Source organism: Podospora pseudocomata, chromosome 7, assembly GCF_035222375.1.
Source record: "Podospora pseudocomata strain CBS 415.72m chromosome 7, whole genome shotgun sequence".
Taxonomy (NCBI): domain Eukaryota; kingdom Fungi; phylum Ascomycota; class Sordariomycetes; order Sordariales; family Podosporaceae; genus Podospora; species Podospora pseudocomata.
The window spans coordinates 2147834-2173736 of record NC_085891.1 but is presented as its reverse complement, the minus strand read 5'-3'; the positions used below and the strand labels follow the sequence as shown (position 1 = coordinate 2173736).

The 25903-nt window shown below is 53.3% G+C and overlaps 10 protein-coding genes across 10 annotated transcripts; 6 read left to right on the top strand and 4 right to left on the bottom strand.

The window, feature by feature from the left end:
- Positions 1 to 3760: 3760 nt before the first annotated feature.
- Positions 3761 to 4709, bottom strand: QC762_0110510 (uncharacterized protein; the record flags this gene model as incomplete). Its single annotated transcript, XM_062884314.1, has 2 exons — positions 3761 to 3820; positions 4473 to 4709. The coding sequence occupies 2 exons, from the start codon at positions 4707 to 4709 to the stop codon at positions 3761 to 3763; spliced, it is 297 nt and encodes a 98-aa protein (XP_062739463.1).
- A 1619-nt stretch (positions 4710 to 6328) lies between these two features.
- Positions 6329 to 10589, top strand: QC762_707860 (uncharacterized protein). Its single transcript, XM_062893630.1, has 3 exons — positions 6329 to 6987; positions 7091 to 9191; positions 9248 to 10589. Exons 1-3 carry the CDS (start codon positions 6834 to 6836, stop codon positions 9384 to 9386), a joined length of 2394 nt encoding a protein of 797 aa, XP_062739462.1. The 5' UTR covers positions 6329 to 6833; the 3' UTR covers positions 9387 to 10589.
- Positions 10590 to 11469: 880 nt separating this feature from the next.
- On the top strand, positions 11470 to 12716 carry QC762_707855 (uncharacterized protein; the record flags this gene model as incomplete). Its single annotated transcript, XM_062893629.1, has 2 exons — positions 11470 to 12021; positions 12081 to 12716. The coding sequence occupies 2 exons, from the start codon at positions 11470 to 11472 to the stop codon at positions 12714 to 12716; spliced, it is 1188 nt and encodes a 395-aa protein (XP_062739461.1).
- Positions 12717 to 13343: 627 nt separating this feature from the next.
- Positions 13344 to 15289, bottom strand: QC762_707850 (uncharacterized protein). The gene is made up of 2 exons (XM_062893628.1): positions 14965 to 15289; positions 13344 to 14906 (listed from the first exon to the last, which is right to left on the bottom strand). Exons 1-2 carry the CDS (start codon positions 15081 to 15083, stop codon positions 13700 to 13702), a joined length of 1326 nt encoding a protein of 441 aa, XP_062739460.1. The 5' UTR covers positions 15084 to 15289; the 3' UTR covers positions 13344 to 13699.
- Positions 15290 to 15681: 392 nt separating this feature from the next.
- Positions 15682 to 16536, top strand: CWC21 (RNA-splicing factor; the record flags this gene model as incomplete). Its single annotated transcript, XM_062893627.1, has 1 exon — positions 15682 to 16536. One exon carries the CDS (start codon positions 15682 to 15684, stop codon positions 16534 to 16536), a length of 855 nt encoding a protein of 284 aa, XP_062739459.1.
- A 137-nt stretch (positions 16537 to 16673) lies between these two features.
- QC762_707835 (uncharacterized protein) lies at positions 16674 to 18261 on the bottom strand. The gene is made up of 2 exons (XM_062893626.1): positions 17727 to 18261; positions 16674 to 17674 (listed from the first exon to the last, which is right to left on the bottom strand). Exons 1-2 carry the CDS (start codon positions 18085 to 18087, stop codon positions 16692 to 16694), a joined length of 1344 nt encoding a protein of 447 aa, XP_062739458.1. The 5' UTR covers positions 18088 to 18261; the 3' UTR covers positions 16674 to 16691.
- QC762_707830 (uncharacterized protein) lies at positions 18065 to 20125 on the top strand (the record flags this gene model as incomplete). The annotated part of the gene is made up of 3 exons (XM_062893625.1): positions 18065 to 18088; positions 18235 to 19247; positions 19301 to 20125. 3 exons carry the CDS (start codon positions 18065 to 18067, stop codon positions 19752 to 19754), a joined length of 1491 nt encoding a protein of 496 aa, XP_062739457.1. The 3' UTR covers positions 19755 to 20125.
- A 359-nt stretch (positions 20126 to 20484) lies between these two features.
- On the top strand, positions 20485 to 21787 carry TPI1 (triosephosphate isomerase). The gene is made up of 4 exons (XM_062893624.1): positions 20485 to 20736; positions 20819 to 20889; positions 20959 to 21570; positions 21624 to 21787. Exons 1-4 carry the CDS (start codon positions 20699 to 20701, stop codon positions 21650 to 21652), a joined length of 750 nt encoding a protein of 249 aa, XP_062739456.1. The 5' UTR covers positions 20485 to 20698; the 3' UTR covers positions 21653 to 21787.
- Positions 21788 to 22146: 359 nt separating this feature from the next.
- Positions 22147 to 22995, bottom strand: MRPL51 (39S ribosomal protein L51, mitochondrial). Its single transcript, XM_062893623.1, has 3 exons — positions 22840 to 22995; positions 22699 to 22781; positions 22147 to 22644 (listed from the first exon to the last, which is right to left on the bottom strand). Exons 1-3 carry the CDS (start codon positions 22876 to 22878, stop codon positions 22353 to 22355), a joined length of 414 nt encoding a protein of 137 aa, XP_062739455.1. The 5' UTR covers positions 22879 to 22995; the 3' UTR covers positions 22147 to 22352.
- On the top strand, positions 22908 to 25787 carry QC762_707800 (uncharacterized protein). Its single transcript, XM_062893622.1, has 4 exons — positions 22908 to 23542; positions 23597 to 23724; positions 23788 to 23893; positions 24102 to 25787. The coding sequence occupies exons 1-4, from the start codon at positions 23284 to 23286 to the stop codon at positions 24815 to 24817; spliced, it is 1209 nt and encodes a 402-aa protein (XP_062739454.1). The 5' UTR covers positions 22908 to 23283; the 3' UTR covers positions 24818 to 25787.
- Positions 25788 to 25903: the final 116 nt, after the last annotated feature.

Here is a 25903-nt window from a genome sequence, read left to right as displayed (position 1 = left end):
GAGGCTGATGAATGACAGCGCCTGGCTGCGCGGATTCACCTCTTTTTTCTGCTGCGGCTGTCAATTTAGCAGGCAGCCTCTGGGCTTTGTTTTTTGCGTTCTTGGTGCCTGGGAATCGGATGAAGTCCCTGGGTCGGGGGTGATAAAAGAGACAGTGTTTGGGGATGGGGGCCTGGCGAAGAGAGGGTCCGTTCGTTGGCCGCAGCTCTCAACAAGCGGGGTGAACAAGGCCGACCCCATCCACCTCCCTCAGCTGCCCGTGCCCCCTTTTCTTGACTTTTATCACGGATATGCCCCCCCGGACAGCGGGTGGGCCGGTCACAAAGACAACGAACGGTTCAATCTCAACAGTTTGGAATCATATCTCTTTCTCATCATATTTCATGACTGTAGCAGTGCTCTCCGGGATGCCCTCAAGAGTCAAACCACAGCATCCTCGTCAGAGACAGACAGACTCCCCCAAACCCTGCCCTCCGCCAATGCCTGGACTCTGAAGCGGTCGGTCTTGGCAGCAGGTCTCCCCTCCCCCTGAAAGCTCTAACCGCATTCTCGTGCAGGTCCCAATGCACCCCCCGTACTGCTACAATCCAAGGCTACATGAATACCCCTCACCTTCCCATGTTAGAGATAGATCCGCGCGGATAAGAGAGAGAGTTAGTCGAATCACAGCCACAGCCTCAGCAAAAACTACATAAGAAAAGCTGCTGGCAGCCTTTCCGATGGACTGATACTGATCATAGGTCTATCGCTGACACGCAGTTACCGTACTCGCAATCAACCTAGTGTCGCACTCGCAATCACCCATAAGCAGCAAACGACCAGACAAAAGCCACGGCCGGGCCAAAATTTAATAGCAAGAAAGCAGCACTTCACGTTCCCGCAAGCAACACTTCGCACCAGGTTGCCAGGCTCTTGGGAAGGCCACGGTTTTCGACCCGAGTCGAGTCATTTCACTGGGCTGCACAGTACCTACGCTGCCGTCTCCTCTTACGAAGTGCTGGCCTTGCTTGGCCAAGGTCTACCGTGGTCCTCTCCTGTCGACCCTTGACTTGAGCAAAGTCGTCACGCAAAGCTGCCCAGAATCCACCGGTAGCTGTAGTTGGTTCCAGAGTAGGCGTGGCAAGTGTATATACGCACGACGCAGTAGTGCCCCGTATATCAACACCTTGGCGAGCTGTCGTGAGTGGTCGACCATATCCCGACTAAGCATACCCAGCAGTCGTTGTAGTCGAAGAGGGACCATGGTCAAAAACTGCTTGTCGTTGCCACAGCCCCTCCTGTTGCTGGCCATCATCAAGCAATGCCGTGGTTCGTTCTACTGCCTCGTCTTATCTGGAGTCCTTGACACCTTGAATGCGTCACAACTTGTCGTCACTGCCGAGACATATAAATCGCTCCTGTTGGTCAAAACTTATGGATGCTGCTCTCGTAGCCGAGGGTCTGGCCCAAACTCGTGGCACTGTCCCATCCAGAAACAACTGTCCACGATAGAGTTCCCACAATCCGAAACCCAGTTTTCGAATTGGGAACCCAACTGGAACAACCCAACCCAACAAAACGGAGCTCTCGGTACAGCTCGGGAGGGGTGCCGAAAGAGGGAGGTGAGATCATCGCATGTCGTTCTGACGGTATGTTTCATGCCACCACCCCCACGACGGGATGCAGAAGGTAAAAGTCGAAGGGAGCCAACACCCAGAACCATCCCATCACCGCGCGTGTGCCCTCTGCCTGCAATGTGGTAAGCGCTGGGAAGGTGGCAAACACCAGCTTCCTACTGTAGACGCGGAGGTATGCTCGAGACGAATAAGAACCACTGCTGATATAGTCGACCGATACGAACACTGGCGACCTCCAACCGCCTGCCTCGAATTGGTTCACTCAGACCGGATTTTGGGGACGTCGGGTAGCTGAGCCAGCCCCTTGTTTTGCTCGTCAGCGTCAGCGGAGTATTGTATTGGCTGCTGTGCGGCCAGCCAGGCGACGGAACCCATACTCTGTATCACAGCAGTAATAAGAGTGGCAAGATATCATGTGTAACAGAAATCTGTACGAGCGAGACCATGATACGCACGTGGTGCTGCCTGTATGCAGCCGAAGGCGAAACGTTGTTGAAGGCCCCCATGGCGTCAGCCCGTGTCCTCAGCCAAAGTCCCGTGATCCGGCATCTCGCGCTCGATATGTTGAGGAGGCAAGATTGGTAGGGCATAAACGTTTACAGGCCACCGACATCGAACCGCACATCGAGTGTGTAACCATCGACCATAAGTTGACCACCACGTGTACCCCTGACGAGACCCTTTCTGGACTGCATCGTTTTCGAGCGCCGGACCGTCGACGGCAGAGGCCCGGTCCTTGCGAGACGGACGGTTGGTCTGAAAAACAGCAGAACGCCACACCGCTGGATAGGGAAGAAAGGAACGGTTTTTTGTGCCGATTCCAGTCGGCTTGCAGTTGCCCCTGACATTCCCCTCTGTTGTCTTTGCCATCTTCCTGCGAGGAGGGGAAAATCGGCGGCCCAGCCCGAGCTAGCAAGGGGTCTGGTACCCCTCCCCCAAAGTTGTCAAAATGTGCGGTGAGCGAGCGGTGACAAGCCTAGGCCCCGCGATGAAGATGTTTTGGAACGGGTTGAAGGGCTGCTTGGCTGTCCCTATGGGAGGGGCATACCACGCTGGATGTGATCAAGGTTGGGATAGAGATAACCAGTCGCTTGGCGTAGGGAAGAAGTGCTGGCTGGCGTCCACCTGCTGCATCAGGAGAAGGGTCGAAGCTGATACCGACTGCCCCTCCATCACCCATGGTTTCCGGGATCCCAAAGAAGAGGGAGGAATCTCTGATGACTTGCGTCCGTCCTGGGAAGATGATGCGACTTCCGGCATGGCCGTAGCCCTGGAGTCTTGGTCGCGGGGTCCAAGATCTGAATCGCCAAAACTAGACAGGAAAAAAAAAATAAAGTTCTTGATGGAGCCAATTTCCGAACCCTCGGCCTCGGGCCATACCTTTCCAGGGCCCGGGTGAGACCCGAAAGGGAGATGGTCCCACCCTGAAGCAGCGCGTGAAACATGATGAAATGATTTCTGACTTTTGTTTATGACGAAAGATCAAACAAATGCGGTGCTCTTCGAGGGGCGTTGTTTGGCTTTGCTGCTGCGGCTGCGACATCCAAGGGGGTGAAAAAGGGGGGGGCAGTGACAGAGTGGTTGTCGTCGTCCGTCCGGTGTGGTTCACGTGCGCTTTGCATGAAGCTGCAGGCGTGTTCGCAGAGAAATGGCGATCATCCAACGATCGCTCGACGAGAGCAAATCACTGTGCGCAAGACTTCGCCGAGTGACAAGGGGGCCCGTCGTGCCGTCTCATCTCCTTCGAGAAAGAAAATCGACACCACCCTACCGATAGCTGGTGAGGTAGCGTCCGAAAAATGTCGTCAAATTCTTTTTCGTATGTGTGCCGTCCGGTGCTCAATGCGGTTAGAAGGCACGGTAGGATTGATCCCAAGATGTCGTGGTGTTTGGTAGTTGACGACACCCTCCTCCGTCGTTCCGAGCATTACTGTGTCCAGTATCGCCGTGGCACGGCGCATTATAGGAAGGATCCAGGATGAGTTGGTTAATAGCACCCGAGATTTCATCGTGTAACCACTGACCAGCAACCAGCGGCCAGCAAAAAAGAAAAGCAACACCCATCCATTCCGCCAATCCGTCAGTTCGTGACACGCACTGTGCGCGTTGTGCTGACCTGCCACCGTGACACTAGGGGTTAGAGGCTAGAGGCTGAAGTCCCCGCCGACCCGTTCCTGGACGTCCTGATCGAAGAGGGGCAATCTCTGAGCAATCAGCCAGGAACTTCATAGCCGGAGGGGAAGGGAGGGGGAGGGGAAGGGTGAATCGTTTTTGAGATACGTCGTGATAAGTACAGCATCTGAGCAAAAGAGAAGCGGGCATGCTGCTGCAGCTTTGCACATGCACATGCAACCAGCCAACAAAGCAGCAGGCGAACGTCTTGCCGGCTGCACACTCTCGATGACGGATTCCCAGTCTCCCCAGTGTCCCCGAGAACACCGAGGGGACAGCGTCAGTGGTTGTCTCTGTTCTGCTTGGTGGGCTGGTGGTGGGGTGGCTTATCGACGGTTTCCTCAAGGAGGGGTTGCATTCCCAGCTCTGGGAAACGCCAATGTGGCTAGGGAACCGGCTTCAACTTCCGCCCCGGATTAGTGCACATGTGTTGGCTGGTTCTCACCGTGCGCGCAATTTCAGGGGGGTGGTGGTCACAGAAAGGAAGAGTGAAAATTCTGATACGGGAATCCCAAAAAGAAAGAAAAGAAAATTGCAAACACCTGGCTTGCCCATCCGGGCCCTGAGTTGGGTGAGATGTGGCTGATCTGTGCCGTATTAGTACCGAGCAAAAGTTCAACTCCATCGTCTCGATCTCTCGCGAGAACTGATGGAAAAAGCTCACCCACAATTCCCACAGTTTACCCCTCCAAGAATTGGGATCATGCCTGTGAGAAGCTGGAGTGTTCTGCGGATTGTTCGGCCAAGACGCCAAGAGCCGTAAGACAGACCGATCCCCGCTGAAGCGGATCGCGGAGGCACGTCTGCCACGCTGATGGGACCGAGGGAATGAAAATGCTTCTGCTTCTGGGCTGGCTGTCGTGCTGAGCGAGCGGCAACATGGCCGTTCGGAGATGGCCTTGGACGGCCATGGTCTGACATTATTACCGGGGGAGGGGGAGGGGCTCGAGAGCTACATGCTACCTCAGGCGGCTTCTAGCCGGTAGAAGCATCATGGATGTTCCAGCCGACGAAACGGGCGTGCCATTGCAAACGCTATCTCCATCACCAAGAAGGCCTCTGTCACGAGCCATGGAGGGGGCTGATGTGTACATACGCAGTAGGTGACCTAATCACGGGACAACAAATGTGTCGATGTGGCATCGCCGTCAGGACAGGTATTGGCTCTAAACACCCACTGGCACACAGCCTTGCTTTTTGGTTTGCAAGTTGCGGCATTGTCATGCATATCCTCTCCACACTCGCCCATCAGTATCAAATGAGGGATTGCACTGCCAGGGAAAAGGACTATTTTGGGTACAGCACCAGCACCACTGCAGCAGAACGTGGTGAAAAAGAGGTCTCCCTCCGTTTGAAATGGTAGTTTAGATACTATGCCATTTCATACCCGACACCTCCCCGCCATGCCAACGCAACGCTGCGACAACAGCCCCACCGCATCGCATCGACAGACTCCACTGTGTAGATTCTCTTAATCAGTTATTATCACAATGTGGCGGTCAAGTGACTGCATCATTAGTTTTTCCAGAGGGGAGCTGATTGTAGGAATTAGCTTGGGAGGCCCGTGGGCGAGCAGGTGAGCTGTTGGCTTGATGTGAGGTGAGCTGTGTGAAGAAGCTTGGGTCAATTCTGGACCTGACAAAGAGCACAACAAAATGAGGGGAAGGCGATGGCGATCGGATTGGGAACTGGAAACCTGGACCTGAGGTGATTTGCCATCTGCCCCGCGATCAGCTCTCTCCCACCACCCCTCCCCCCTCATCGCGCCGGGCTTTTTGAATTTCGAGAAGTTCAAGAGAAGCAATTCTGGGTCGGGGGACACACTATCGAAAGAGGCCAAATTTCCGCCAGCCGGCACTGTGCATTCCCAGGTCATTTAATGGGACGTGGCTTCAACGGACGCGTTAACACCTGCGGTCCCAAATGATAGGGCGTGCCGCCTGAGAGCAGTGCCAATCGTTAGGAGACAGAACTTGGCGTGTTACTTGGACGTGACTTGACAGCTCTCCCCATGCCCCGCGGGGCCCCTTTTGTGTCGAGCTGTTGTCCTGTCTGTAAAGCGGGAAAGCTGGAAAGCTGGGAACAAACCCCCCACCTGGGCCGACGGCCGAGTACCTCGTCGTGACCTTCGGCGACAGGTGTCCCTCGGCGGCCAGGTGGCATTCTAGTGTGCGGCGGCATCATGAGAGCTCTTACGGACACCGGATGAGGATCCGGAGGGGCTCACCGCTTTCTCGGAGGGCGGTATGGACGGTGGACGGTCTGCATTTTGCGTGATGCTCATTAGGGAAAAGTATCGCTGCGGTTGTGGATTCCCTGAATGATTCCCAACCCCTCGAGAGACTGTGTGGGCCGCCAGGAGTTGCTCGTTCCCGGGCTCAACTGGGAGCGCGAGCCGCTAAGCCTATCCGGGACAAAGCAAAATTATCCACCCTGCTGCTTCACAGGCGAACGAGTTCACTGGGACGGTCTAGGACAGCACCCCCACCTGCATTGACAGTTTCCCTCCCCCCTCCACCACCTCCGCAATCCATTTTTCCCCTCTCGCATCCCTCTCTTTCCTCCTCCCGTCATCAACCTTTCTCGACAACCCCTCCTACTTTTCATCCCCTCGACTCCTCCTCCCCAAAAAGAGGCCCGCCACTTCGTCGCGCCCACTGCACATAATAAACACCACAACTGTCCTCGCACACTGCAGCGGGTTGACCGTTCTCGACTTTCAATCGGCGGATGCCCTTTTAATCACCCCAAATACCGACCTTCATTCCATGACCATACCACAAATGAGCAGCTACACGATTCAAAGTCCAGAAGACACACTTTAAATCCCACGGGAGCGAGAGCGCGCGCGAAAGCGAAGCGAGGAATCTGGAAGGAAGCTAGGCAAAGCGATCTCAACTATCGTTCTGTGACCGTTGTCATTGTCGCCGTCGTCGTCGTCGTCGAGTCCAGCACTGCATCACACCGACTGCCGAGTCATCTTTACCAGAAACAAAGATACTCGACCTCGACAAGCTACATCCTGCCACAGATCCACGATACAAGATGCCAGGCGCGAGCGTGGCAGTCATGCCATCAACGGCCACATCTACGCCGGCCTCCCGGAAGACGTCAATTGCGCCAGAAAGAAAGTACAAATGCCAGTTCTGCAACCGAGCTTTTAGCAGAAGCGAGCACAGAAGTAGACATGAACGATCACGTATGTTGTCCTCTCTCTCCCATCTCCATCCCTCCATCCCCCACCCTTGATTCGCATCGTTATCATGACCACCAACAACACAGCCAAGCTGACCACCTCACAGACACCAAGGAGCGGCCGTTCAAGTGCCAAAAGTGTCGCAGTACCTTTGTCAGACGTGATCTTCTCCTCAGACATGACCGTACCGTGCACGCTAAAGATGGCGGTGTTCCTCTTCACAGTGATGGAAAGCGTCGCGGCGGTCCCAAGGCGGCCAGAACTGTCAGCGGCTCTTCCAAGTCGGCGCTTGCGATTGACACGTCAGCTCTGAGTGAGCAGATTGAAGCTAGTAGCGATGGTATTTTTGATGTGGAAACTGCTGCGATGCTTGTTGCTGATATTCAACATAAAGCTCGCGCAGCTGCTCGAGCCAACAGCGAATTCGGTGCCAGCCCAAGCAGCATGACCTTCCCCTCGAACGGGTCGTCGATGTTGGAACCAACCTACACCAACGCTCCTCTCGCTCTGCACCAGTGGGATGGCTTTGTCCCGCAGGACCCCAAGGCGCACTCGATCACTTCGAACGGATCGATGTCGTTTGATGCCCAGAATCCCAACCAGCTCCTCGGCGGCCAGCACGGCAATGGGTTGGCGCCGAATATGCAGGCCATGATCAACTCTCTGCCTCCTTCTGCCGCGGGCACCCCTGCCCCCCAGTCACCGTTTGTGCAGCAACGCGCCGACAGCCCTGCCGATGGCGCTCAGTCGTCCACCTTCAAGGCGCCCATGATCAACAGTGACGAGGAGAGAAACGTGATTCTGGATAACATTCGTGGCAATGACAGCGAGCACGCTATCCCTGAAGGTTTCCGGGTCCCCAGCCTGTCGTCCCTGAACCGCTACCTGGCCACCTACTTTGGCCTGTTCCACCACCACCTGCCTTTCTTGCACCCCGCTTCGTTCGAGCCCACCCAGGTTTCGCCTGCGCTTCTCTTGGCTGTTCTTTCCATCGGTGCTCTTTATGCCTTTGACCAAGAACAGGCTTACGTGCTCCACATTGGCTCCAAGGTGCTGGTCAACCAGTTCCTCCAGAACAAGGAGAACTTCAGCTCCCGAAAGTGCCCATTGTGGACCATGCAGAGTTCGTTGCTCAACATGATCTTTGCTAGCTGGAGTGGTGACGCCAAGGGTCTCGAGTGGGCCTGTTCCATTAAGGGTCTTCTTGCCAACATGGTCGCCGGGAACCGTTACGAGTTGAAGCTTCGTCAGGAGGCTCGTGGTGGTCGCCCGCCGACCCGTGCTGAGTGGGTTGAGGATGAAGGATGCCGCCGCACCTACTATGCCGTCTACATCTTCTTCGGCCTCCTCACTCTTACGTACAACCACACTCCGGCCATCAGCTTCAACGAGTTTGAGGATCTTCAGCTGCCATCCACCGAGGCCCTCTGGAATCTCAAGGTATCGGAGGATGCCTGGCAAGACCACCTCCGAGCTTCTCCCAGCGTCACCATCATGAAGGCCCACGCCGATCTGTTCCAAGGAGAGGCGCTCAAGTACAGTGCTTTTGCCACTCGTGTCATGATAAATGCGCTCTTCCTCGAAGTCTGGTACCACAAACGCAGCCCCGAGGCCCTGCAGGATGTTCTCACGGAGTACAAGCTTAGGATTGCTTTAGAGACTTGGGAGAAATCTTTGGACCTCTGCGAGCCTGAGACTGTCGCCGTGCCCCTCAGTGCGCCTCACAAGGGCCACCCGCTCATCTTCAACGCCAAGGCCATGTTCCGCAATGCTCGCGCTCGTCTCGAGGTGGACCTTAAGGGAGTCCAGGAAGCTCTGCGGTACCACGAATCGTACGAAGTCGCCGCCGCCATGGCCAACGCTCGGGACCGCGTCAAGCGCTCCAGCGAAATGATCAAGGTCATTCAAGAGTGCTACGACTGCATCGAGACTGCGGTGCGCCAGGGCGTTCGCTGGGTTGCCAGAACCTCGCCGACAAACTGGAGCATCGAGCACCCTCTTTGCGGCATGGATCTGATCATCATCCTCAGCTTGTGGCTGTATCGTCTGGAACATGACGAGGAGCAAGCTACTGAGGAAGAGCTAGTCATGTACAACAAGATCCGTGAGCTTCTCGGCAAGGATCTTGATGACCGCTATGTACCGCAGCTGAGCTCGCTGGTGGCCCGTCTCTGGGGTTCCATGCTCGACGAGGTGGTTGTTTGGGGGTATGTATTCTCTTGACGAAAAACTTGTCGACAGATGTGCTAACGTGTTTCTGCAGAATTACTCGCCTCATGGGTGAATCCTTCCGCCTCCACTCTCAAGCTCTCGTCGGCTACGTCGACGATATTGCTGCCTCGTCGAATGTTTCGACACCGTCCATGACCTCTCAGGGCGCGGACGAGGACAGCGTGTACTAAGACCACGACGTCCTGACGACATTTTTCTGCTTTGTCTTTCCTTCCTTTTTCTCGCTCTACTCAGTAATAGGCGGTGGGGTTTCCGGGCATATACCTCTTTGTCGGTTTTTCGCGATGGTCCTCTTTTTTTCCTTTTTTTCCTTGCATCTCCTTTACACAACAAACATCGCTGGGTATGGGACTCGGCGCGGCGGGGTTGGGTGTTTTTCCACTTGTCATCCTTCGGGTTGCTGCTGCATTTCGCGTCTGCATCGTCATGGTCTAAGCAATATGGGTGGGCAGGGTACGGTTTCGCACATTGGTCCAGTGGGAGGGCCATCGGTCCCGCAAACCTAATATCTGTCACTGTTGGCTGGTCCATGTGGAGGGAATTTGTCTTCTCCGTGTTTCATTAACACCTTTTACCACTTTTAATCTGCCTTCACTGCGGTTGATTTTAGTCGTTTTCTTTTATTACTGTTCAGTTAGTTTAGTCGTTTTTCGTTTTTCTTTCTTTTTCCGTTCTGCGTTTCGGATACCTTGTTCGATATATCGTTTCTTTTTTTTTTCTCCCAAGTTTTTCTCGCTATCTAATGTCTGTTTCCTAGCTAGTTTTTTCCTTGACATTTTTGTCCCATCTGTTTTTACTCCCTGTACTAGATATGTACGGACGAAAGGAGGGAGGGATATAAGGACGGGCGGCGGCAAGGTGATGGGAGAGGGAATTCGCAAGAGGGAACGGGAGGCATAGGAAGGAGGGAAGGGAAGGGAGGAAAGGCGGATGGGCTTTGAACTTAATCTTGGGTTTTGCGTTGCGGTTGTTTCTTTTCCTTGAGCGTTGATTTTCTGTCTTTTTGCTTGGGGAAGCTCTCCATTAGTGGCACAGAATGCCTACTGAACAAGGGCTGGGTGGGTGGTGGTTATTTCTCGGGAAAAGAATGAAAAGAATTCATCAATTTGAAAGGCCTTTTTTCCACTCTACTCACTCTACTCTACTTTACTTTCAGTCTTTTTTCCTCGCGTGTTTTGTCAGGTATCCTTGCCTTCTTTTGTGATGGGGGTTTCTTTTTCTTCAAGTGTCCATATGATGTCAATAGGAAAAAGTAGATATTCATCACTCTGTCAACCACTACTCCCTTGAAGTGAGACATGTCCCCTTTGTATTTATTGGAGCTTTGATCCGAGCGTTCATGGTGTGACGAGGGGGTTATAGGTAACACAGCTCTCCTTTCAGCCCCCGAGTTTGCGTGACTATCATGGCTCTCACCTGAACCGGAGAAGTCAAAGTGGCGAGGGATAAGGGGATGTGACTTGGCATGGATGGCATTGATATCATCAGCTGCGAGTATCCGTGTTTTCGCTCCGGTGGTTGATGTGAACCTACTGGGGGGTGGAAGGAGCTGACGGGTGCTAACGGGTACCTGCCTTGGTTTTTGGGAGAGTTGGGAGTACAGGAAGGTGCCATGACGGGTCAGAATTTTCTATGGGGATGACGAGGGGAGGTGCGTGGGGGACTGCTCCTGCTTTGTAGGGAACCGTTCCTACCTGGGTGTGTTATTGTTTAGGTCCTTGCAGCTCCGTGTGTTCTTTGGCTGCCAAACAGTCTGAGGTTGCTCAAGCACGAGATCCTGTCGAGGGGTGCTGCTGCGTTGTCTTGTTTCACTCCCAAGTTTCTTTCCTTGCTTGGTTCTCGGTTTTGTCGGCCCAACTTTCTATTGGGTTGTGGCCTTGCTTGTCCTGGGATTTGAGATCTATCAGATTGAGATTTCGACTTTCTCGTCTGAGCTGGATGGTGCGGTGGGGAGATATCTACACGCCCCTGGTTCAGCTTTCTGTCACCCAGGGTAGGGATCACGCGCCGCCGCCGCCGCCGACAACGACGACAACAACGACAACAACAACGACAACAATAGGCCAACGATTGATGAGCGAGGCCAGGACGCCGGCATCGAAAGTCATATCCGAAGGAGATACGCACCTACTGGTAGGATAGTGCTTGTCTGGGGTGGATTGGATAAGCGACGGCATCCACAACGCCTATAGACAGGAGAGCAATAGCCAAAGGGGGAATAGGGAGAGGGAACAAACCACGACAGCAACGAAGATGGCCTTTCTCGCAGGGGTCCTCACCCTCCTACTAACAACCGCAACCATCCTCACCACGCGCCACCACCACACCATTCCCCTCTCATCAACGCTATCACTTCTAATTCTCACCCCCCTAGCCCTAGCAGACTGCGAATGCGGCTACCTCTCCACCATAGGCGAGCTCCTCCCCAACTCCCACGCCCCTTCTCATCAACAACACCATGCCCTCTTTACCGACCTCATCGAGTCCGACTTCACAAAATTAGTCCCCGAGGGCGAGGGAGAAGCCACCATATCAGCCAACACGGACTGGGTTCGTCAAGCATTCAACCTGAGCGATCAAAGGGCAAGGGGAAAATACGGGGAGATGTTTGCCGTGGAGAATGTGGACGCTGCCGGGAAAGAGGAGGAGGATAGAGGGCTGAAGTTGGTGGTGAGGGGGAGTGTGATAGAGGATATGGTGCCTGTGGCAGAGATTGATACGAGGAGGTTGGACATGTACTGGGGCACGTTTAGGGCTTCGATGAAAATGACGAAGGAGAGGGGGACTTGTTCGGCCTTTTTTTGGGTAAGAAAACATTGAGAAGCATGGGATGAAATTGTGGACTGACCAACATGATGATGTAGTATTTCAACGACACGCAAGAAATCGACATGGAGTTTTTGTCCAAGGACTTTGACAAGAGCAACAATAGCTATCCGGTTAATCTGGTTTTGCAGTCGAGGGAGGCGGTGTTGAATGGGTATGATTCTGCGGCGACGTCGAACTTTGTCAAGGCTTATTTACCGTTTGATCCGACGGAAGGGTTTCATGAGTATAGGATTGATTATTTGCCTGGGAGGGTATATTTTTATGTGGATGGGGGGTTGTTAGGGAAGATTGAGGGGGAGGCGGTGCCGAGCTCGGCGGGGCATTTGATTTTGCAGCATTGGAGTAATGGGAATGGGTTGTGGAGTGGGGGGCCGCCGGGGAGGGATGCTGGGTTGGTGGTGAGATATGTCAAGGCGTATTTTAATAGTTCGAGGGAGGAGAGGCAGAGGGATTGGGAGAATAGGTGTAGGTATCCTGGGGTGGAGGGGGCGGTTTGTATGGTGCCGGATGTGTTGCCCACTAATGGGACGGCGGGGGAGTGGTTTTTTATGGAGAGGGGGAACATGACTAATAATCAGACTGTCTGGAGGAGTGAAGGGGGGAGGGGGGAGGGGAGGAAAAGGCTGTCAGGGTGGGTAGTGTTGGGAGTGGTGGTTTGGTTTATGCTTTAGGGAAGGGAATCGGGAGGTCCAAGACTGTGGGGCTGATGTGAGAGATATGGAAGGGGGTTGAATATGATGGGATGAGAAGGATAGAGATGATAAGGGGGGTGGGATAATGTGTAAAGACTTTATGGATGGAGAATAACTTAAAGTATCTTGGCTAGTAGGGGGGGTTGTTAGGTGCTGAAGTTTTGCTGCTGAATAGGGTGTATGTTTGAAGATATGGTTCGTTAGACGCCCTGAAAGCTAGTGACTGTTTCTCTTATGAGCTGGAGTGATCAACTGGCGTTGAAGGTTATGGGGTCTGTGGACTATCAGTGGGAACGTTGCATATGCTGTGTTACGATCATGACCTATTTGTGATGACTTGGATGGCTATCTCCGTCGTTCACGCTAAAATACTTCCTAATGGGATAACCATATCTCAAACCAATCCGGTGTAATGCGGTTCTTATTCGCTGAACGTTTTGGTGTCTAGCCTTTGTTGCTGAGTTGCATTCTACATCCTCCTCTGGGTTCAATTCGGCCCCCTTCTTTTGACTTCTTGTTTCACTCACCTATTTCTCTGGGGCCCGTTGCCTTACCTTGCTGGATTGATAGTTTCCACTGCTTCTTGAGCTTTGGGTGTGTCTTCCTCTCCCGAGATCTTACACCTTCTGAGCCTCTCTGTCCACAGGGGACCGAGACATGAGAATAATCGGCTGAACATCTCCTTCTTTCACGCTAAAATATTTCCCAAAACGCTCTGCATCAAATGTTGATAGCGAGGGCAATGCGTGACATATGTCAATGACCCGATTTGTCGTGTCTTTGGACTGGGACCTGACATTCTTCACGCTAAAATTTCCCCCAAAAAGATCCCTGCCCTTGTTCTAATGAACATGTACCTGAAGTTTTGTGGGTCGACGACTGCACCACTTTTCATTCACCCTCGTGATTGTGCCTCAAGTAGAAAATCAAAGAAGATTGAACTCGTCCACTCCCCTTCAAATTTACACCGACCCGCCTGCTTGCTCCCGCGGCTCGTCCGTCACCTCCTCCACCCTCCCCTGCCCTCCCTGCTGAACCCCCTCCCTCCTTCCCCTCTCAAACTCCCTCAAAGTCTCCGCCAACTCCCTCATCCCCCCCCCCTCCCCAGCCTGACTAGCATCCACCACATCCTTCGGCAACTTATGCGCCGAAAACGCCGGGCTCGAGAAGTTATACGCGGCCGGATCATCCTTCTCCACCAACCTCAACTCCGGCCTATCCTCCTCCTCACCATCCTCATCATCACTTTCACTCTCCACCTCACTCCCATCCTGCTCCTGCGTCGACATCGGCCCCCCAATAACCGGCCTTTTAACATTAATCTCAAGCAACTCATCCCACCCAAAAAGAATAGTATCCGTCCTTGGAGCCCAGGGGTTAATATCAATCAGCCTGGCCCTCCCTAAGCGATTGACCTCATCATCGTAGGACGCCTCAGGAATATAAACATCAAACGAAAAGTCCGCCTCCGGAAACGTAAACTTCAACCTCTTTGTAAACAACTCCCTGATTCGAGACACAATATGCGGCCGCAGACTCCTCAAAAAGGGGTAGTAGTTCGGGTCGCGCTGCGTGATAGCCACCAGGTTTCTGTCCTTGACAAAACACCTGAATTCCAACGACGGCAAAATGTTGAAGTAACTCCTCAGAACCAAGACGGGCTGAAATGGTGGCAATGACTGGGAGGTGGTAGTAGGGGCGCAGTCGTCAAAGGCGTGGTCGAGGTCGTGCGAGATGAAAGAGGAGGACTTGAGGAGGATGTAAATGTCGTTGGCCGAGGTGCACTTTATTGTGTTGGGGTGCCGGGAGATCCAAGTGGCATCTCGTGGGGAGGACCAGTTGAGCTTGGGGGCTACGGAGCCGCCGAGTTGGGCGATGGTGCTCTCGATTTTCTGGTGGAGTTCGGGGAAGCGTTGGTTTGGGGGAAGGCGGGCGGTGGTGGGTTCGTCATCGTCGTCTTCTTCGGAGCCGGATTCATCGCGGGGGTCGCGGGGGGGTGGTGGGAAGTCGGAGGAGGGGTTGGTTGGTTCCCAGTCGTCGTCTTCGTCTTGCTCCTGGTTGGGATCGGAGGAGGGGTCGTCGGCTAGGACTATGCCGTCTTCGTGGATGTAGGAGACGAAGTCGGGGGTGAGGGGGATGATTTCGGAACGGATACAGGATGTGCGATATCTAGGCGCCGTTGTTAATTTCTGGAACCTGGACAGCTTTAATGGTGTGGTATGCGAACTTTGGGAACCAGTAATCGTAAGAACAGTGAAGGATGTGTTCCCTGGTGACAGGAGGGAAGATGATTTCGTCATCCTGGTTTGCGACCGGTTGCGCCGGCTTTCCTTCGATGGCGGGCATGACGTTGGTTGTTTAGTAGACCAGCCGTGGGTGGACAGAAGAAAATGGCCTGAAAATGTTTGATGGTTGAAAGGTTGTGGGTTCAATGTTATAGCTTTCGAGTGTCAAATCAAGTCACTCGTTAGAGTCATAGATGCATGAGATTCTCCAAATCTCCAAATGCGTCCTCAAAAGATGGGTTGCCCCTCAGTCGCATTTACTTTTTGATAGGACATGGTGGGGTTGAGTCACTGACATGACATCGCCAATTGACAGGGGTGTGCTCAACGCGCCCCGCATCGCGCTAACGCTGCCGGTTTTCTGCCGGCCGCCAAGATCGCAAAGCTCAGGGTGCTTTCAACGTCAGCTTGAGACTGAAAAGCTCCTTTTCGTCAACCAAACGATCCTCTCGACCGTTTCTAATTGAGATACGATACTGAGGAGCTCAGATTCAATTTGGAATTACCCACGACTCACCGGGGACTTTAACCTTTCATAATTCCCAAAAGTATCTTTCTCGAAAGCCTTCACCGCCTTCACAACCACCAAGTCGCGTCTCGAGCCGCATCTCTTTCCCCCTTCTCTCAACCAACAACCTCAACCCAACACAACCCTCACAATGTCCGACAACGTAGGCCTCTCCACTCCCCGCGGCTCAGGCACATCAGGCTACGTCCAGCGCAACCTCGCCCACCCCCACCACCACCAATCCTCCCGCCTCAACCCCTACTCCCGCCCCCCTCCCCCAACTTCCTCCCTCCAAACCCAACGCAAACCCGACCAAGGCCTCCTCGACCACGACCGCAAACGACAGATTGAAGTCAAGGTCTTTGCTCTCCGCGACGAACTTGAAGAAGCAGGGGAATTGACAGAGGAGCAAATCGACGAGAAATGTGACGAGCTAAGAGAGAAACTGAAGAAAGAGGCGGAGAAGGGAGGGGGGACTGGGGTAGGGCCGAGGAGGAATATCAAGAGTTTTCAGGTTCATGAATTGGCAGATGCCAAGATGAAGGAGAGTGAACGGTTGAGGCAGGCGTTGAGAATTAGTAAGGATTATGAGGAGGGGGGGCATTGGAGGAGGCAGGAGGAGAGGAAGAGAGGGGGTATGGGTGAGGGGGTGGTGAGACAGGAGGAGGAGGCTGTGAGAGATAGGGCTCCGCCGAGGGAGAGGGAGAGGAGGAAGGAGAGGGGTGGTGAGAGGGAAAGGGAGGATAGTCGGGAGAGGTACCGGGAGAGGAGCCCGAGTGGAGAGCGGTATAGGGAGCGGAGTGGTAGTCGGGAGAGGTATAGAGAGAGGAGTGTTAGCCGGGACAGGTATAGGGAGCGGAGTGTCAGTCAGGAGATACCGAAAGGGCGGGATGGTGGCCGGGATAGGTACAGGGAGCGGAGCATTAGTCGGGACAGGTACCCAGAGAGGAGAGGCGGAAGCGATCGGGACGATTTTGATGATGAGGACCGTGGGGATAGGTGTTGAGTGGTTGAGAAAATGAAAATTGCTGGCAGATTATGATCGGAGGCGATGTCTTGTCCGGTGAGATGTGGTCTTCAAAGCATGGCGTTTGGAGTTGAACATGAAAGAGATTGAAAGCAAAAAGACAAGGCATCATCAGATGTGGAAGGTAGTAAGACTTATATTGTGATATCAAATCTCTCAGGTTCCCCGGTAAGGTTCCCCAAGTTTGCTATTTTAGAAGGGTAGACCCAAATGGCCAATGTCACCTCCTCAGTCTCTGCATCCTGCTCGACCAGACTCATCCTGGCCCGGTTGCCCCTGATAGCGTTGTGAACCAGCTCAAACTCGTCCTTATCGGCAAACGCGAACGGGCCGCTTGTCCGACCAAGGCCCAGCGTAAGAATGCACCACTCCCAGATCACCCTCACATCAACAGGATCCTCCTTGAACTCCTTGGGGCTGTATTTCTCCGGATTCTCATACTTGATCAACAAATCCACCACCATCTGCCTGAACGCCTTAACGTTGCCCATCTTGGCGCCTGATACCAGCAAAACCTCCCTGTACTTGTTCTCCTCGGCTGTTTGCCCCAACTCTACCATTCTCGCATGATCAACAAGCGCGGGGATATGTCGGAGGTCTGCGGCGGCGATGACGAACGCATCGCGTGCCTTTGCAGTCTGACCCTTTCTCCTGTAGAGCCGACCCAGGTTGTAGTAGCAGGACTTTTCGTAGGAGAACCGGAGGGGGCGGCCGGGGACTTCCTTGGTGTCCCCATCGGAGACGAAGTCGCCTGGTACGAGGGGGGGCAGGATACCGGTGCCCTTCTCAGCGGCGATGACGGCCTGCTCGAAGAAACGAAGCGCGGCGTCTTGGTCGTCTTCTCGCAGAGCGATGAGGCCTTGGACGGTGAGGATGTCGGGGTCTCTGCTGGTTCGGGAGAGGAGCCTGAAGCGGGCGCTGATGTCGCGGAAGGGTGGCTTGAGACGGGCGTTGAAGAAGTCGCTTATTTGGGAGAGGAAGAACATCACGGAGACGGTGGAGGGGTGGTAGCCTAGGGAGGAGGCGGTAGATAGCATGTGGATGCATAGTTTGTGATCGCTTAGGGGCGAGAGGCTGATGGCTGCGTAATGAAGCACGATGGGCTCGATTCCAAATTCTGTGGTGGGGTGTTAGTATTTGCTTGTAGCTTCTTCTCTTGAGATGCATACCACTTTGTAACCTTGGCTGCCAGGAGTCGTTATTGTGAATTGCAATGGAACAGTATGAGCGTACCGCTTCATACATCTGCTCAGAGGTAATTTCTGGGGGAATCCGTCGAGCGATCGCCCTTTCACTTAAACGATCCCATACATCCAGTGAAGGGATGTCCTCGCCTGTGAAAAGAAGTTTTGGATTGGCATCCTCCCGCTTAGCTAGGCGGTATCGAATCAGGCGAACTTGTTGTGTATGGTGTCTGGGAAGCGGTGGTATATGTGTCCGGCTAGAAGCCCCAACTAGTATCCGCTGTAATGGTCTTGCCGCTGCTAGAAAGGCTCGTGGCATCATAATGGATGTAACGGGCAGAGCCATGGTGAGTGAGTGAGCTTCAATGGGGCTGGTGAGTTTAGGTAGTGGTGATGAAGAACTTGTATTCTATTGTAAGCAAGAAAAATTGGAAAACAACCCAAATCTCTTAAAATGAGAGACAAGCACAACAGGAGCTGCAAATAGTAACAGTGGTTGTGTCGTGGTGTTGAGAAGTTCATCATTAGTTATGAAGCAGGGGTCCGGAAATGTGGGTCCACCAGACAGGAGAAAGCTGACCAATCAGGTGCCAGCGAGCAAAGGAAAAAAAGTTTAGAGTGTGAACGGCTGTCTGCTTCCTTTCCAAGAACTAATTCCTTCAATAAACAGCAACAACCTCACCCTCGACGTTTCGCCTTTTTATACACCCATCTTTTGACGAGATTGATTTCCAGATCAAACCACCCTGGACGGCCAGAAAACTTACCTTCTGAGATAAACCCAGCCAACGTCAAACTCACTTCAGCCACCACTCAAAATCACAATCTTGGCATTGAAAAGAAAATGGCACGGGAAACGACCAACACCAAGCAGGCCGCCAAACCTGTGGCTGATGTCATTGAGTTATCATCAGACTCTGAGCCAGAGACGGTCGAGACTAAGCCTCAGCAAATCCCATCTGTCGAAAACGCGCCACAGGAGAAGCCAGCTCACACAGGTGATTATGAGCAACCGCTCCTAAAGGTCGTCGGCATCAAGTACAAGACAGACAAGACTGAGAATCAGCCACAACAAGACATGAGCTCCACACCGTTAAGCTCAAAAATGACTCTCCGGTCCAAGGGGACTGGCTCAGTTAAGCACAAGCATGTCAGCATTGAGATTCCACTGCCATCATCATCCTTGTTGCGGAAAAAGGCTAGCGGTGATGATGAGAGCGGAGAGGAGAGCGGCCACGAGGTTTTTAAGACACCAATGGAGCGCAGACACATCACATTCAACGACAGTGACCAGGAGGATTTTGTCACCCCCAGCGAGGCACCAAGGAGAAACCCCTTGGAGCTCCAGATCAAGGCCGAGACTGCGAAGGAGGAAGCTGCCAAGGAAGAAGATGAGGAGGAATCAGAGGACGAGTCGGATGACGAGGCCCCAGAGGCTGTTTCGACGCGCGTTGCTGAAGCTCAGACCACCAAGGCTGCTGAAGCTGCTGCGAAAGCTGTTGAAGAGTATGTCACACCTCAATTTTACAGAATGTTCGACTTGCTAACTTTATACACAGACAAGAAGCTGCCGCAAAGCGGAAGAGACAAGAGCGTGATGCGTTCCTCAAGCAGCAGGCTAAGGAGAGAAAGCAGGTCAAGAAGCCGGTTGTGGAAGCTGACTCGGAGGATGAGCTGGAAGAGCCAACGCCAGCTCCGGTTGAAAAGAGGAAGCGGGAGGTGCCTAAACTTTTACCTCTGGACCTTTTGGAGTCCGATGACGAGGACGATGAGTCTCATGAAGATAATTCTGGCGCAAACAACAAGAGGAGAAAGGTAGACCAGGTGGCTGCACTTCTCCGTGGACCCAAGCTTCTTCGCGATCAACGGGTGGGATCTACCGTGTATCGCGTCGAGGTAAAACGAGGCAGCGAGAAACTTGCGCCCAAGGCCAAGAAGCAGTCTCTCAACGCGAAGGAGGCTCTTCTCAAAAGAAACCGGACACCTCAGCGGAGACCAGGTTTCAGGCGCTAAATCAAAGCACGGCGGCGAAGGGGACAAAAGTTGAGGCAGGTTGACATGCTTGACATATGGATGGAGGACCCGGCAGGGCAACGAACCGGTAGTCCGGTCTTGTCCGGCCGTTGTGGAGACCCAATAGCCGGTGTCCAGTAACGGAGACTAGAATGAGTTCTTGGCACCGGTGATGACGGAATACCATGACGCTCCTGGTTTTGCTAAAGCCGGAGGACTCATGGCAATCACACGGAAAAGTAGAAAGCAGACCAGCTGGTTGGTGAGAGGTTGAGAGGCAAGAGCTCGGTCAGATAACATATGCGGCAGCGAGTGCCGTGCGTACATAATAGAGATGACACCAAAAATATATTTGGCTGCATGTTCCCAACACTATGGACTTCAAAAGGCTCATCCCGTGTGACATCAACTTTTCGTGAGACCCTGCCGGTAATGGGGGGAACGCGGACGTAACGGGAGTGAGCACACAGGGGACAAAATACCAGGTATTGAAGGACCTCAAACCATCAAAGCCATGTAGAGACCGCTGATATATGGTTAATGGGTATGAGATATGGGATGGTGATGCCTCCATGGAATCCAATGGTCCTCAGATCAGAATCTATCTAGCATCCGTATCTGCTGGTTCCTGCCGATGAAATGATGTACAACGCTCCTGAATTGCTCGTCCACGGCGTGGTGGGCTGTTTGGAGCTGGTTCTTGCACCAAGGGCCCCCGCAGCTTCCAAGCATCCCGCCCGGGTTCCATCCCACCTTCAGACGATCCTGACCCCCCCCCCCCTTGTCAAGCTTAGCTTCAAATACCCTCACCTCCCGTCAGCTCTCAACCACGCTCCCTCAACAACCACAGCACTCTCAAGATACCCTAAAAGACGCATTTTTCTTTGCATCAAGCTACACTTTATATCCAGACGCCAGTAGTCAATACACAACAATCGCCCAACATGGCTCGCAAGTTCTTCGTCGGCGGCAACTTCAAGATGTAGGTTCAACTACCCCGCCATATCCCCCAAAACCCCGCGGTGCGAGAGAGAGAGCTCGGAGACTGATCGGACCACACATAGGAATGGCACCAAGGAGTCCATCAAGGCCATCATCAAGAACCTCAACGAGGCTCAATTGGACCCCAACGTTGGTATGTCACTGCTTTTGTCTTTGCTGACACGCGCTCTCCGTTTGCGAAGTTAGCTAATCCCTGCCGTAGAGGTCGTCATCGCCCCATCCCACCTCTACCTCCCCATCGCCGTCGATGCCGTCACTGCCAGCACCGTCTCCGTCTCGGCCCAGAACGTCTACGCCAAGCCCAACGGCGCCCACACCGGCGAGGTCTCGGTCTCCCAGCTTAAGGATCTCGGCCTGAACTGGACCATTACCGGCCACTCGGAGCGCAGAGCCGGCGGCGAGTCTGACGAGAATGTCGCCGACAAGACCAAGGCTGCCATTGACGGTGGTCTCAGCGTGATTTGGTGCTGCGGCGAGTCCCTTGAGGAGCGCGAGGCTGGCAACACTGTTGCTGTTGTCGAGAAGCAGCTCGCTGCTCTTGCCGCCAAGCTCTCTGGGGATGACTGGAAGAAGATTGTCATTGCCTATGAGCCCATCTGGGCTATTGGTACTGGCAAGGTTGCCACCACCGAGCAGGCCCAGGAGGTGCATGCTGCTATCCGCAAGTGGCTCAAGGCCAAGGTTTCCGACGCTGTTGCTGACGAGACCCGTATTTTGTATGGTGGCTCGGTCACTGCTAAGAACAGCAAGGACTTGGCTAAGCAGCCGGATATTGATGGTTTCCTTGTTGGCGGTGCCAGCTTGAAGCCCGAGTGTAAGTTACTCCTGTTCATCGCGGGGAAATTTTACGCTGACAATTATCAACAGTCGTCGACATCATCAACTCCAACCAGTGAGCGCGCGGCACTGTCCGTTTTATTGGGAATTAGCGTGGGCTTATACGGGATTTTTAGGACTAAAAAGGAGCTGGCGAGGATATAGATGAGTGTGATGAAAGACCGCTACTCTACCTACTCTATGACAAATACCAATTTTAACTGTCTAAATACTTGCCAAGGCACGTGAGAGGCCTGCCCAACCTGATAATGGTGCTTGAAGACTCCATCGGTGTTTGGCCTCGCCATAATAGGTCTTTTCAGGGTAGAACTATGCCTATCCATCGTTTCTATAATCCTATTGATACCTCAACGTATATATTTAGGATAAAATTTACATGTATTGAAGGCACAAAGACACATGACGTCGTCCTGCCAAGGCATTAATGTATTGTGTTTGTTTCAGACCCTATTCTATCATGTTCTATGCGTTCAATGTGTGTTATTCAGTCATGTAAAAGTACAGAGCATTGAACGACTAGGGAACATGGGTCGACAGTTGCACACGGAGTGAAGAGTAAACGCATAAAATCATAAATTTGAACCCAGTATGCATCTCCCGGTTTGGATAATGGTATCGTTTTTGTACATATTTGGGCTTTTTCCAGAAGAAGAGTCCAAACCAATCAGCCCATATACGCCGTTGCCATTGTGATATATCTTTCATACATGCACCCATTTCCCATTCCCAACCCGCCACAGCAACCACACACAAAGTAATTTACAAAGGCATACCGTTGCCGTGGTACGGGGACCAGATCCCTCTGACGGACTCGTTGATGGACCGGACGGGCTTGGTGACCTTTTTGAGCTTCTCACCGCTGGCGTCGCGGAGGAGCTCGAGCTTCTTCAGGATCTCGTAGGGCTCCATGTTGCGGACGCAGATGGGCTTGGAGCGGCCGTTGATGTAGTGGCCGATGGCGACGGGGTGTTTGGCGGGGCGGGGGGAGACGGTGAATTCGATTTCAGGGTGGGCGGCGGCGAATTTGGGGAGGAGGGATTTGATGAAGCCGCTGGGGGGGGGTTAGTATATGGGGGAAGGCAAGGGGAGGGGGGAAGGGACGTACTTCATGCCTCGAGAGCTACCGGCCCAGTCGCAGTAGTGGAGGTCTATCCTTTTGCATTGGAGGATGAAGGCTCCTACGCCGTTCTGTTGGGAAGGTTAGTTGTGGGTAGGAGGGGGGGAAATAGAGGGAAAGGGGACATACCCGGCCTTGGGAGATCGCATGAAGTGCTTTTACCGCCATGGTCGCCGACGTCGTCTTCGCAGCGAGAAGAGCATCACCTTCTGGTCGGAATTGATTGCGACTCGGGGCAGGTCGGCAGAAAAGTGACCCTGGGAAAAATAAGTGGGGGGATTTGGGTGGGAAACGGGTTGTGATTGGGTGGACGTGGGTGGTGCACGGTTCACATTTTTTGAGGACGTTGACAAGAAGGCAGCTTGTTGCGTTTTTCAAATCCCCATTTCAACTCTCACGCGACTTGTCATAATATTTATCATCTCTTTCAGCGCAACGGGAAACACTGCGCTTGCCGATTCCATTGACCAAGCTGGGACTCTGGGTTGATATTCTCCAAAAGACCCGCTTTTGTGATTTTCGCCGAGAAGGAATCACAACAACAAAACAACAACCACCTCAGTCGTCGCAGCGATGACCGACCGACTCCCGCCCAATTTGCTGGCGCTCTTCACGCCGCGCCCACCTCTGCGATGGGTGCCGCCCTGCGATAAGGCCCCCGAGCAGCGAAAGACAGCGACAATCTCTGGTGTTGCCGACTTTCTCCCAGCCATGGAGGAATACAAGGAGATCCCATACACCCCGACCGAAAGCTGGCTCGAGGCGCGCGACCGCAAGCAACGCGAGAAGAAGGAAGCTCTTGAGAAGCTCCTGACCGAGGGTCCCCTCAACTGTCGGCCACCTCGCCCATGGGTTTTATTGTTACAGCTTGCTAACTGATGTTTAGACAAGCCAAACGAGGACCCCAACATCCGTGGCGATGCCTTCAAGACGCTGATTGTGGCGCGTCTTGACTACAATGCCGATGAAAAGGACCTTGAGCGCGAGTTTGGCCGCTTTGGCCCCATTGAGCGTGTATGTTGCTATCTACTATACTCCCACGAGGAAACAAAACGTATGCTGACCTAGAGCAAACAGATCCGCATTGTCCGCGACACCCATGCCCATGAGAAGCCCAACAAGAAGCCAAAGCCGCACCGCGGCTACGCGTTTGTTGTGTACGAGCGAGAGAAAGACATGAGAGGTAATATTGCCCACATTCAAACCATCCTTCATCATCATGTTCGACGGGTGCTTGTGTTCAGGAGTCACGGCGCTCAAGAATGCCTGCCTCGCAACAGCATCCCCTTTCCTTCTTTTCCCTCCGCATCGTTTATACTGCCTTCAAGGTAACTCTTTTCCCGTGGTAAGGCGTGACTAACAAATGCGCCTTTGGCGCATGCTTGAAATAGCTGCTTTAGATCAGTGTGATGGCCTCCGAATTAGAGACCGCCGTGTCAAGGTTGATGTGGAGAGAGGTCGCACAGTCAAGGGTTGGAAGCCTCGCCGTCTCGGTGGCGGGTTGGGTGGCAGAGGCTATACTAAGGCCGCGATGCCTAGACCGATGGGTCCCAGCGGGTTTGGTGGTGGTGGTTTCCGTGGCGGCTTCGGCGGTGGTTTTAGGGGAGGGCGTGACCGTGGATTCAGAGGCGGTCCTGGCGGGTTCGGCGGTGGTGATCGTGGTTTCCGCGGAGGTGGTTTTGGCGGTGGTCGTGCTGGAGGTGGTGACCGCGGCTTTGGTGGTGGTGATCGCGGTTTTGGCGGTCCCCCCAACGCGCCGAGCGGACCCGGTGGAGGATTTGGTGGTCGTGACAATCGCGATGGTCGTCGTGATGGGCCTGGTGGTGGTAGTAGTGGTGGTGGTGGCGGTGGTAGTGGTGGTGGGTATGGAGGTCGCGATGGCGGTTCACGCTCATATGATGACAGATCTGGCGGCGGTTTCCGCGATCGCAACCCTCGCCAATCCGGAAGCAACATGGAGCCTGTTCGACCTCGCGGAGACCATGGTGGGTACAATGGTGGCAGCGGTGGCCGCGATTACGACAGACCGAGAGATCACGACGAGTCCCGGAAGCGTGCGTACGAAGGCGGTGGTTACGAGGATCCCAGAAAACTTCGCCGGTACTAGAAGGAAGACGACGATGAGGACCGAAAGCCGCCGCGTGAGAGCAATTCATCTGCTCATCGGGATCAGCCCAATCTTGCCTATCGCCCGCAAGCTCGCCCGCATGAACCCTACATCAAGCGTGAGCCTGAGACTCCCAGAAAGCTGCGCCGCTACTCTTAGCTCTTGACAAGGCTTAATGTCTTGTGGTGGGTATTCCGATACTTTCACATCTTCCCTCTCTCGCATCCCCCTTCCCTCGACAACGGGGTAAGCCGCCAGTATATCTCACAGGAAACAAGCTCAGCCCCCATGGATCTGCCTGCAAGGCCACCAAGACGGGTATGGGTTTGTGTATCGACCATTGTAATATTGTCACCCACACTCTCGGTCAAAGTCAGGGTTCGCTTTCTATCGGAAGTTATTGTCTATGTTTTGACTGATCTTTCTGGGCATCGTCTTACAAACAGCAAGCTTTGTCCACAGTCTTGCATTTGTCAGCCTCAGTGGACAGTCATCAAGCTATCACCATGTTTCTTTGCAGAAAGCATCCAACTCAACCCACCCACCACACCAAGGTACAGCGAATTCTGACCTTTTCTTTCTGTTGTATTTATTTGTGTTATTTTTTTGTTCACCTCTCGGAGCATATCATATGCTCTTATCATGGGAAAGAAGAGAACAAGTGAGGATTGGGAACGGACCGGGGAAAATAATAACGGGAGGGGAGATATGGTTCCCAGTAATCGCCAGGCTTGATCCTCCACGAATTTGCCATGTCACTCCATGCCCAATGCCGGCAAAGCATTTGGAATAGATGGATGGGATTAGATAGGTAAGGTCGGGAGGTAAGGAAATCACTGTTTTTCCTCTGCTTTGATGGCCTGATTATGCATGGCAGGATGTCATGATAGGATATGTGTAAGTAGCCAAACCAGAAGCTGGTAGGTAGCCGTTTGTTTAAGAGACTAGTGCCAGAACTGCCATGGATGTATGTTTTGCTCAATGAACCATGTGAATTGTGAACGCATGCTCATCTCTGTTCTAGATTCATTCAATTGCTTCCCTGGTGAATTGGGTGAGTCTTGTAAGTCCCTCGACATAAAGTTC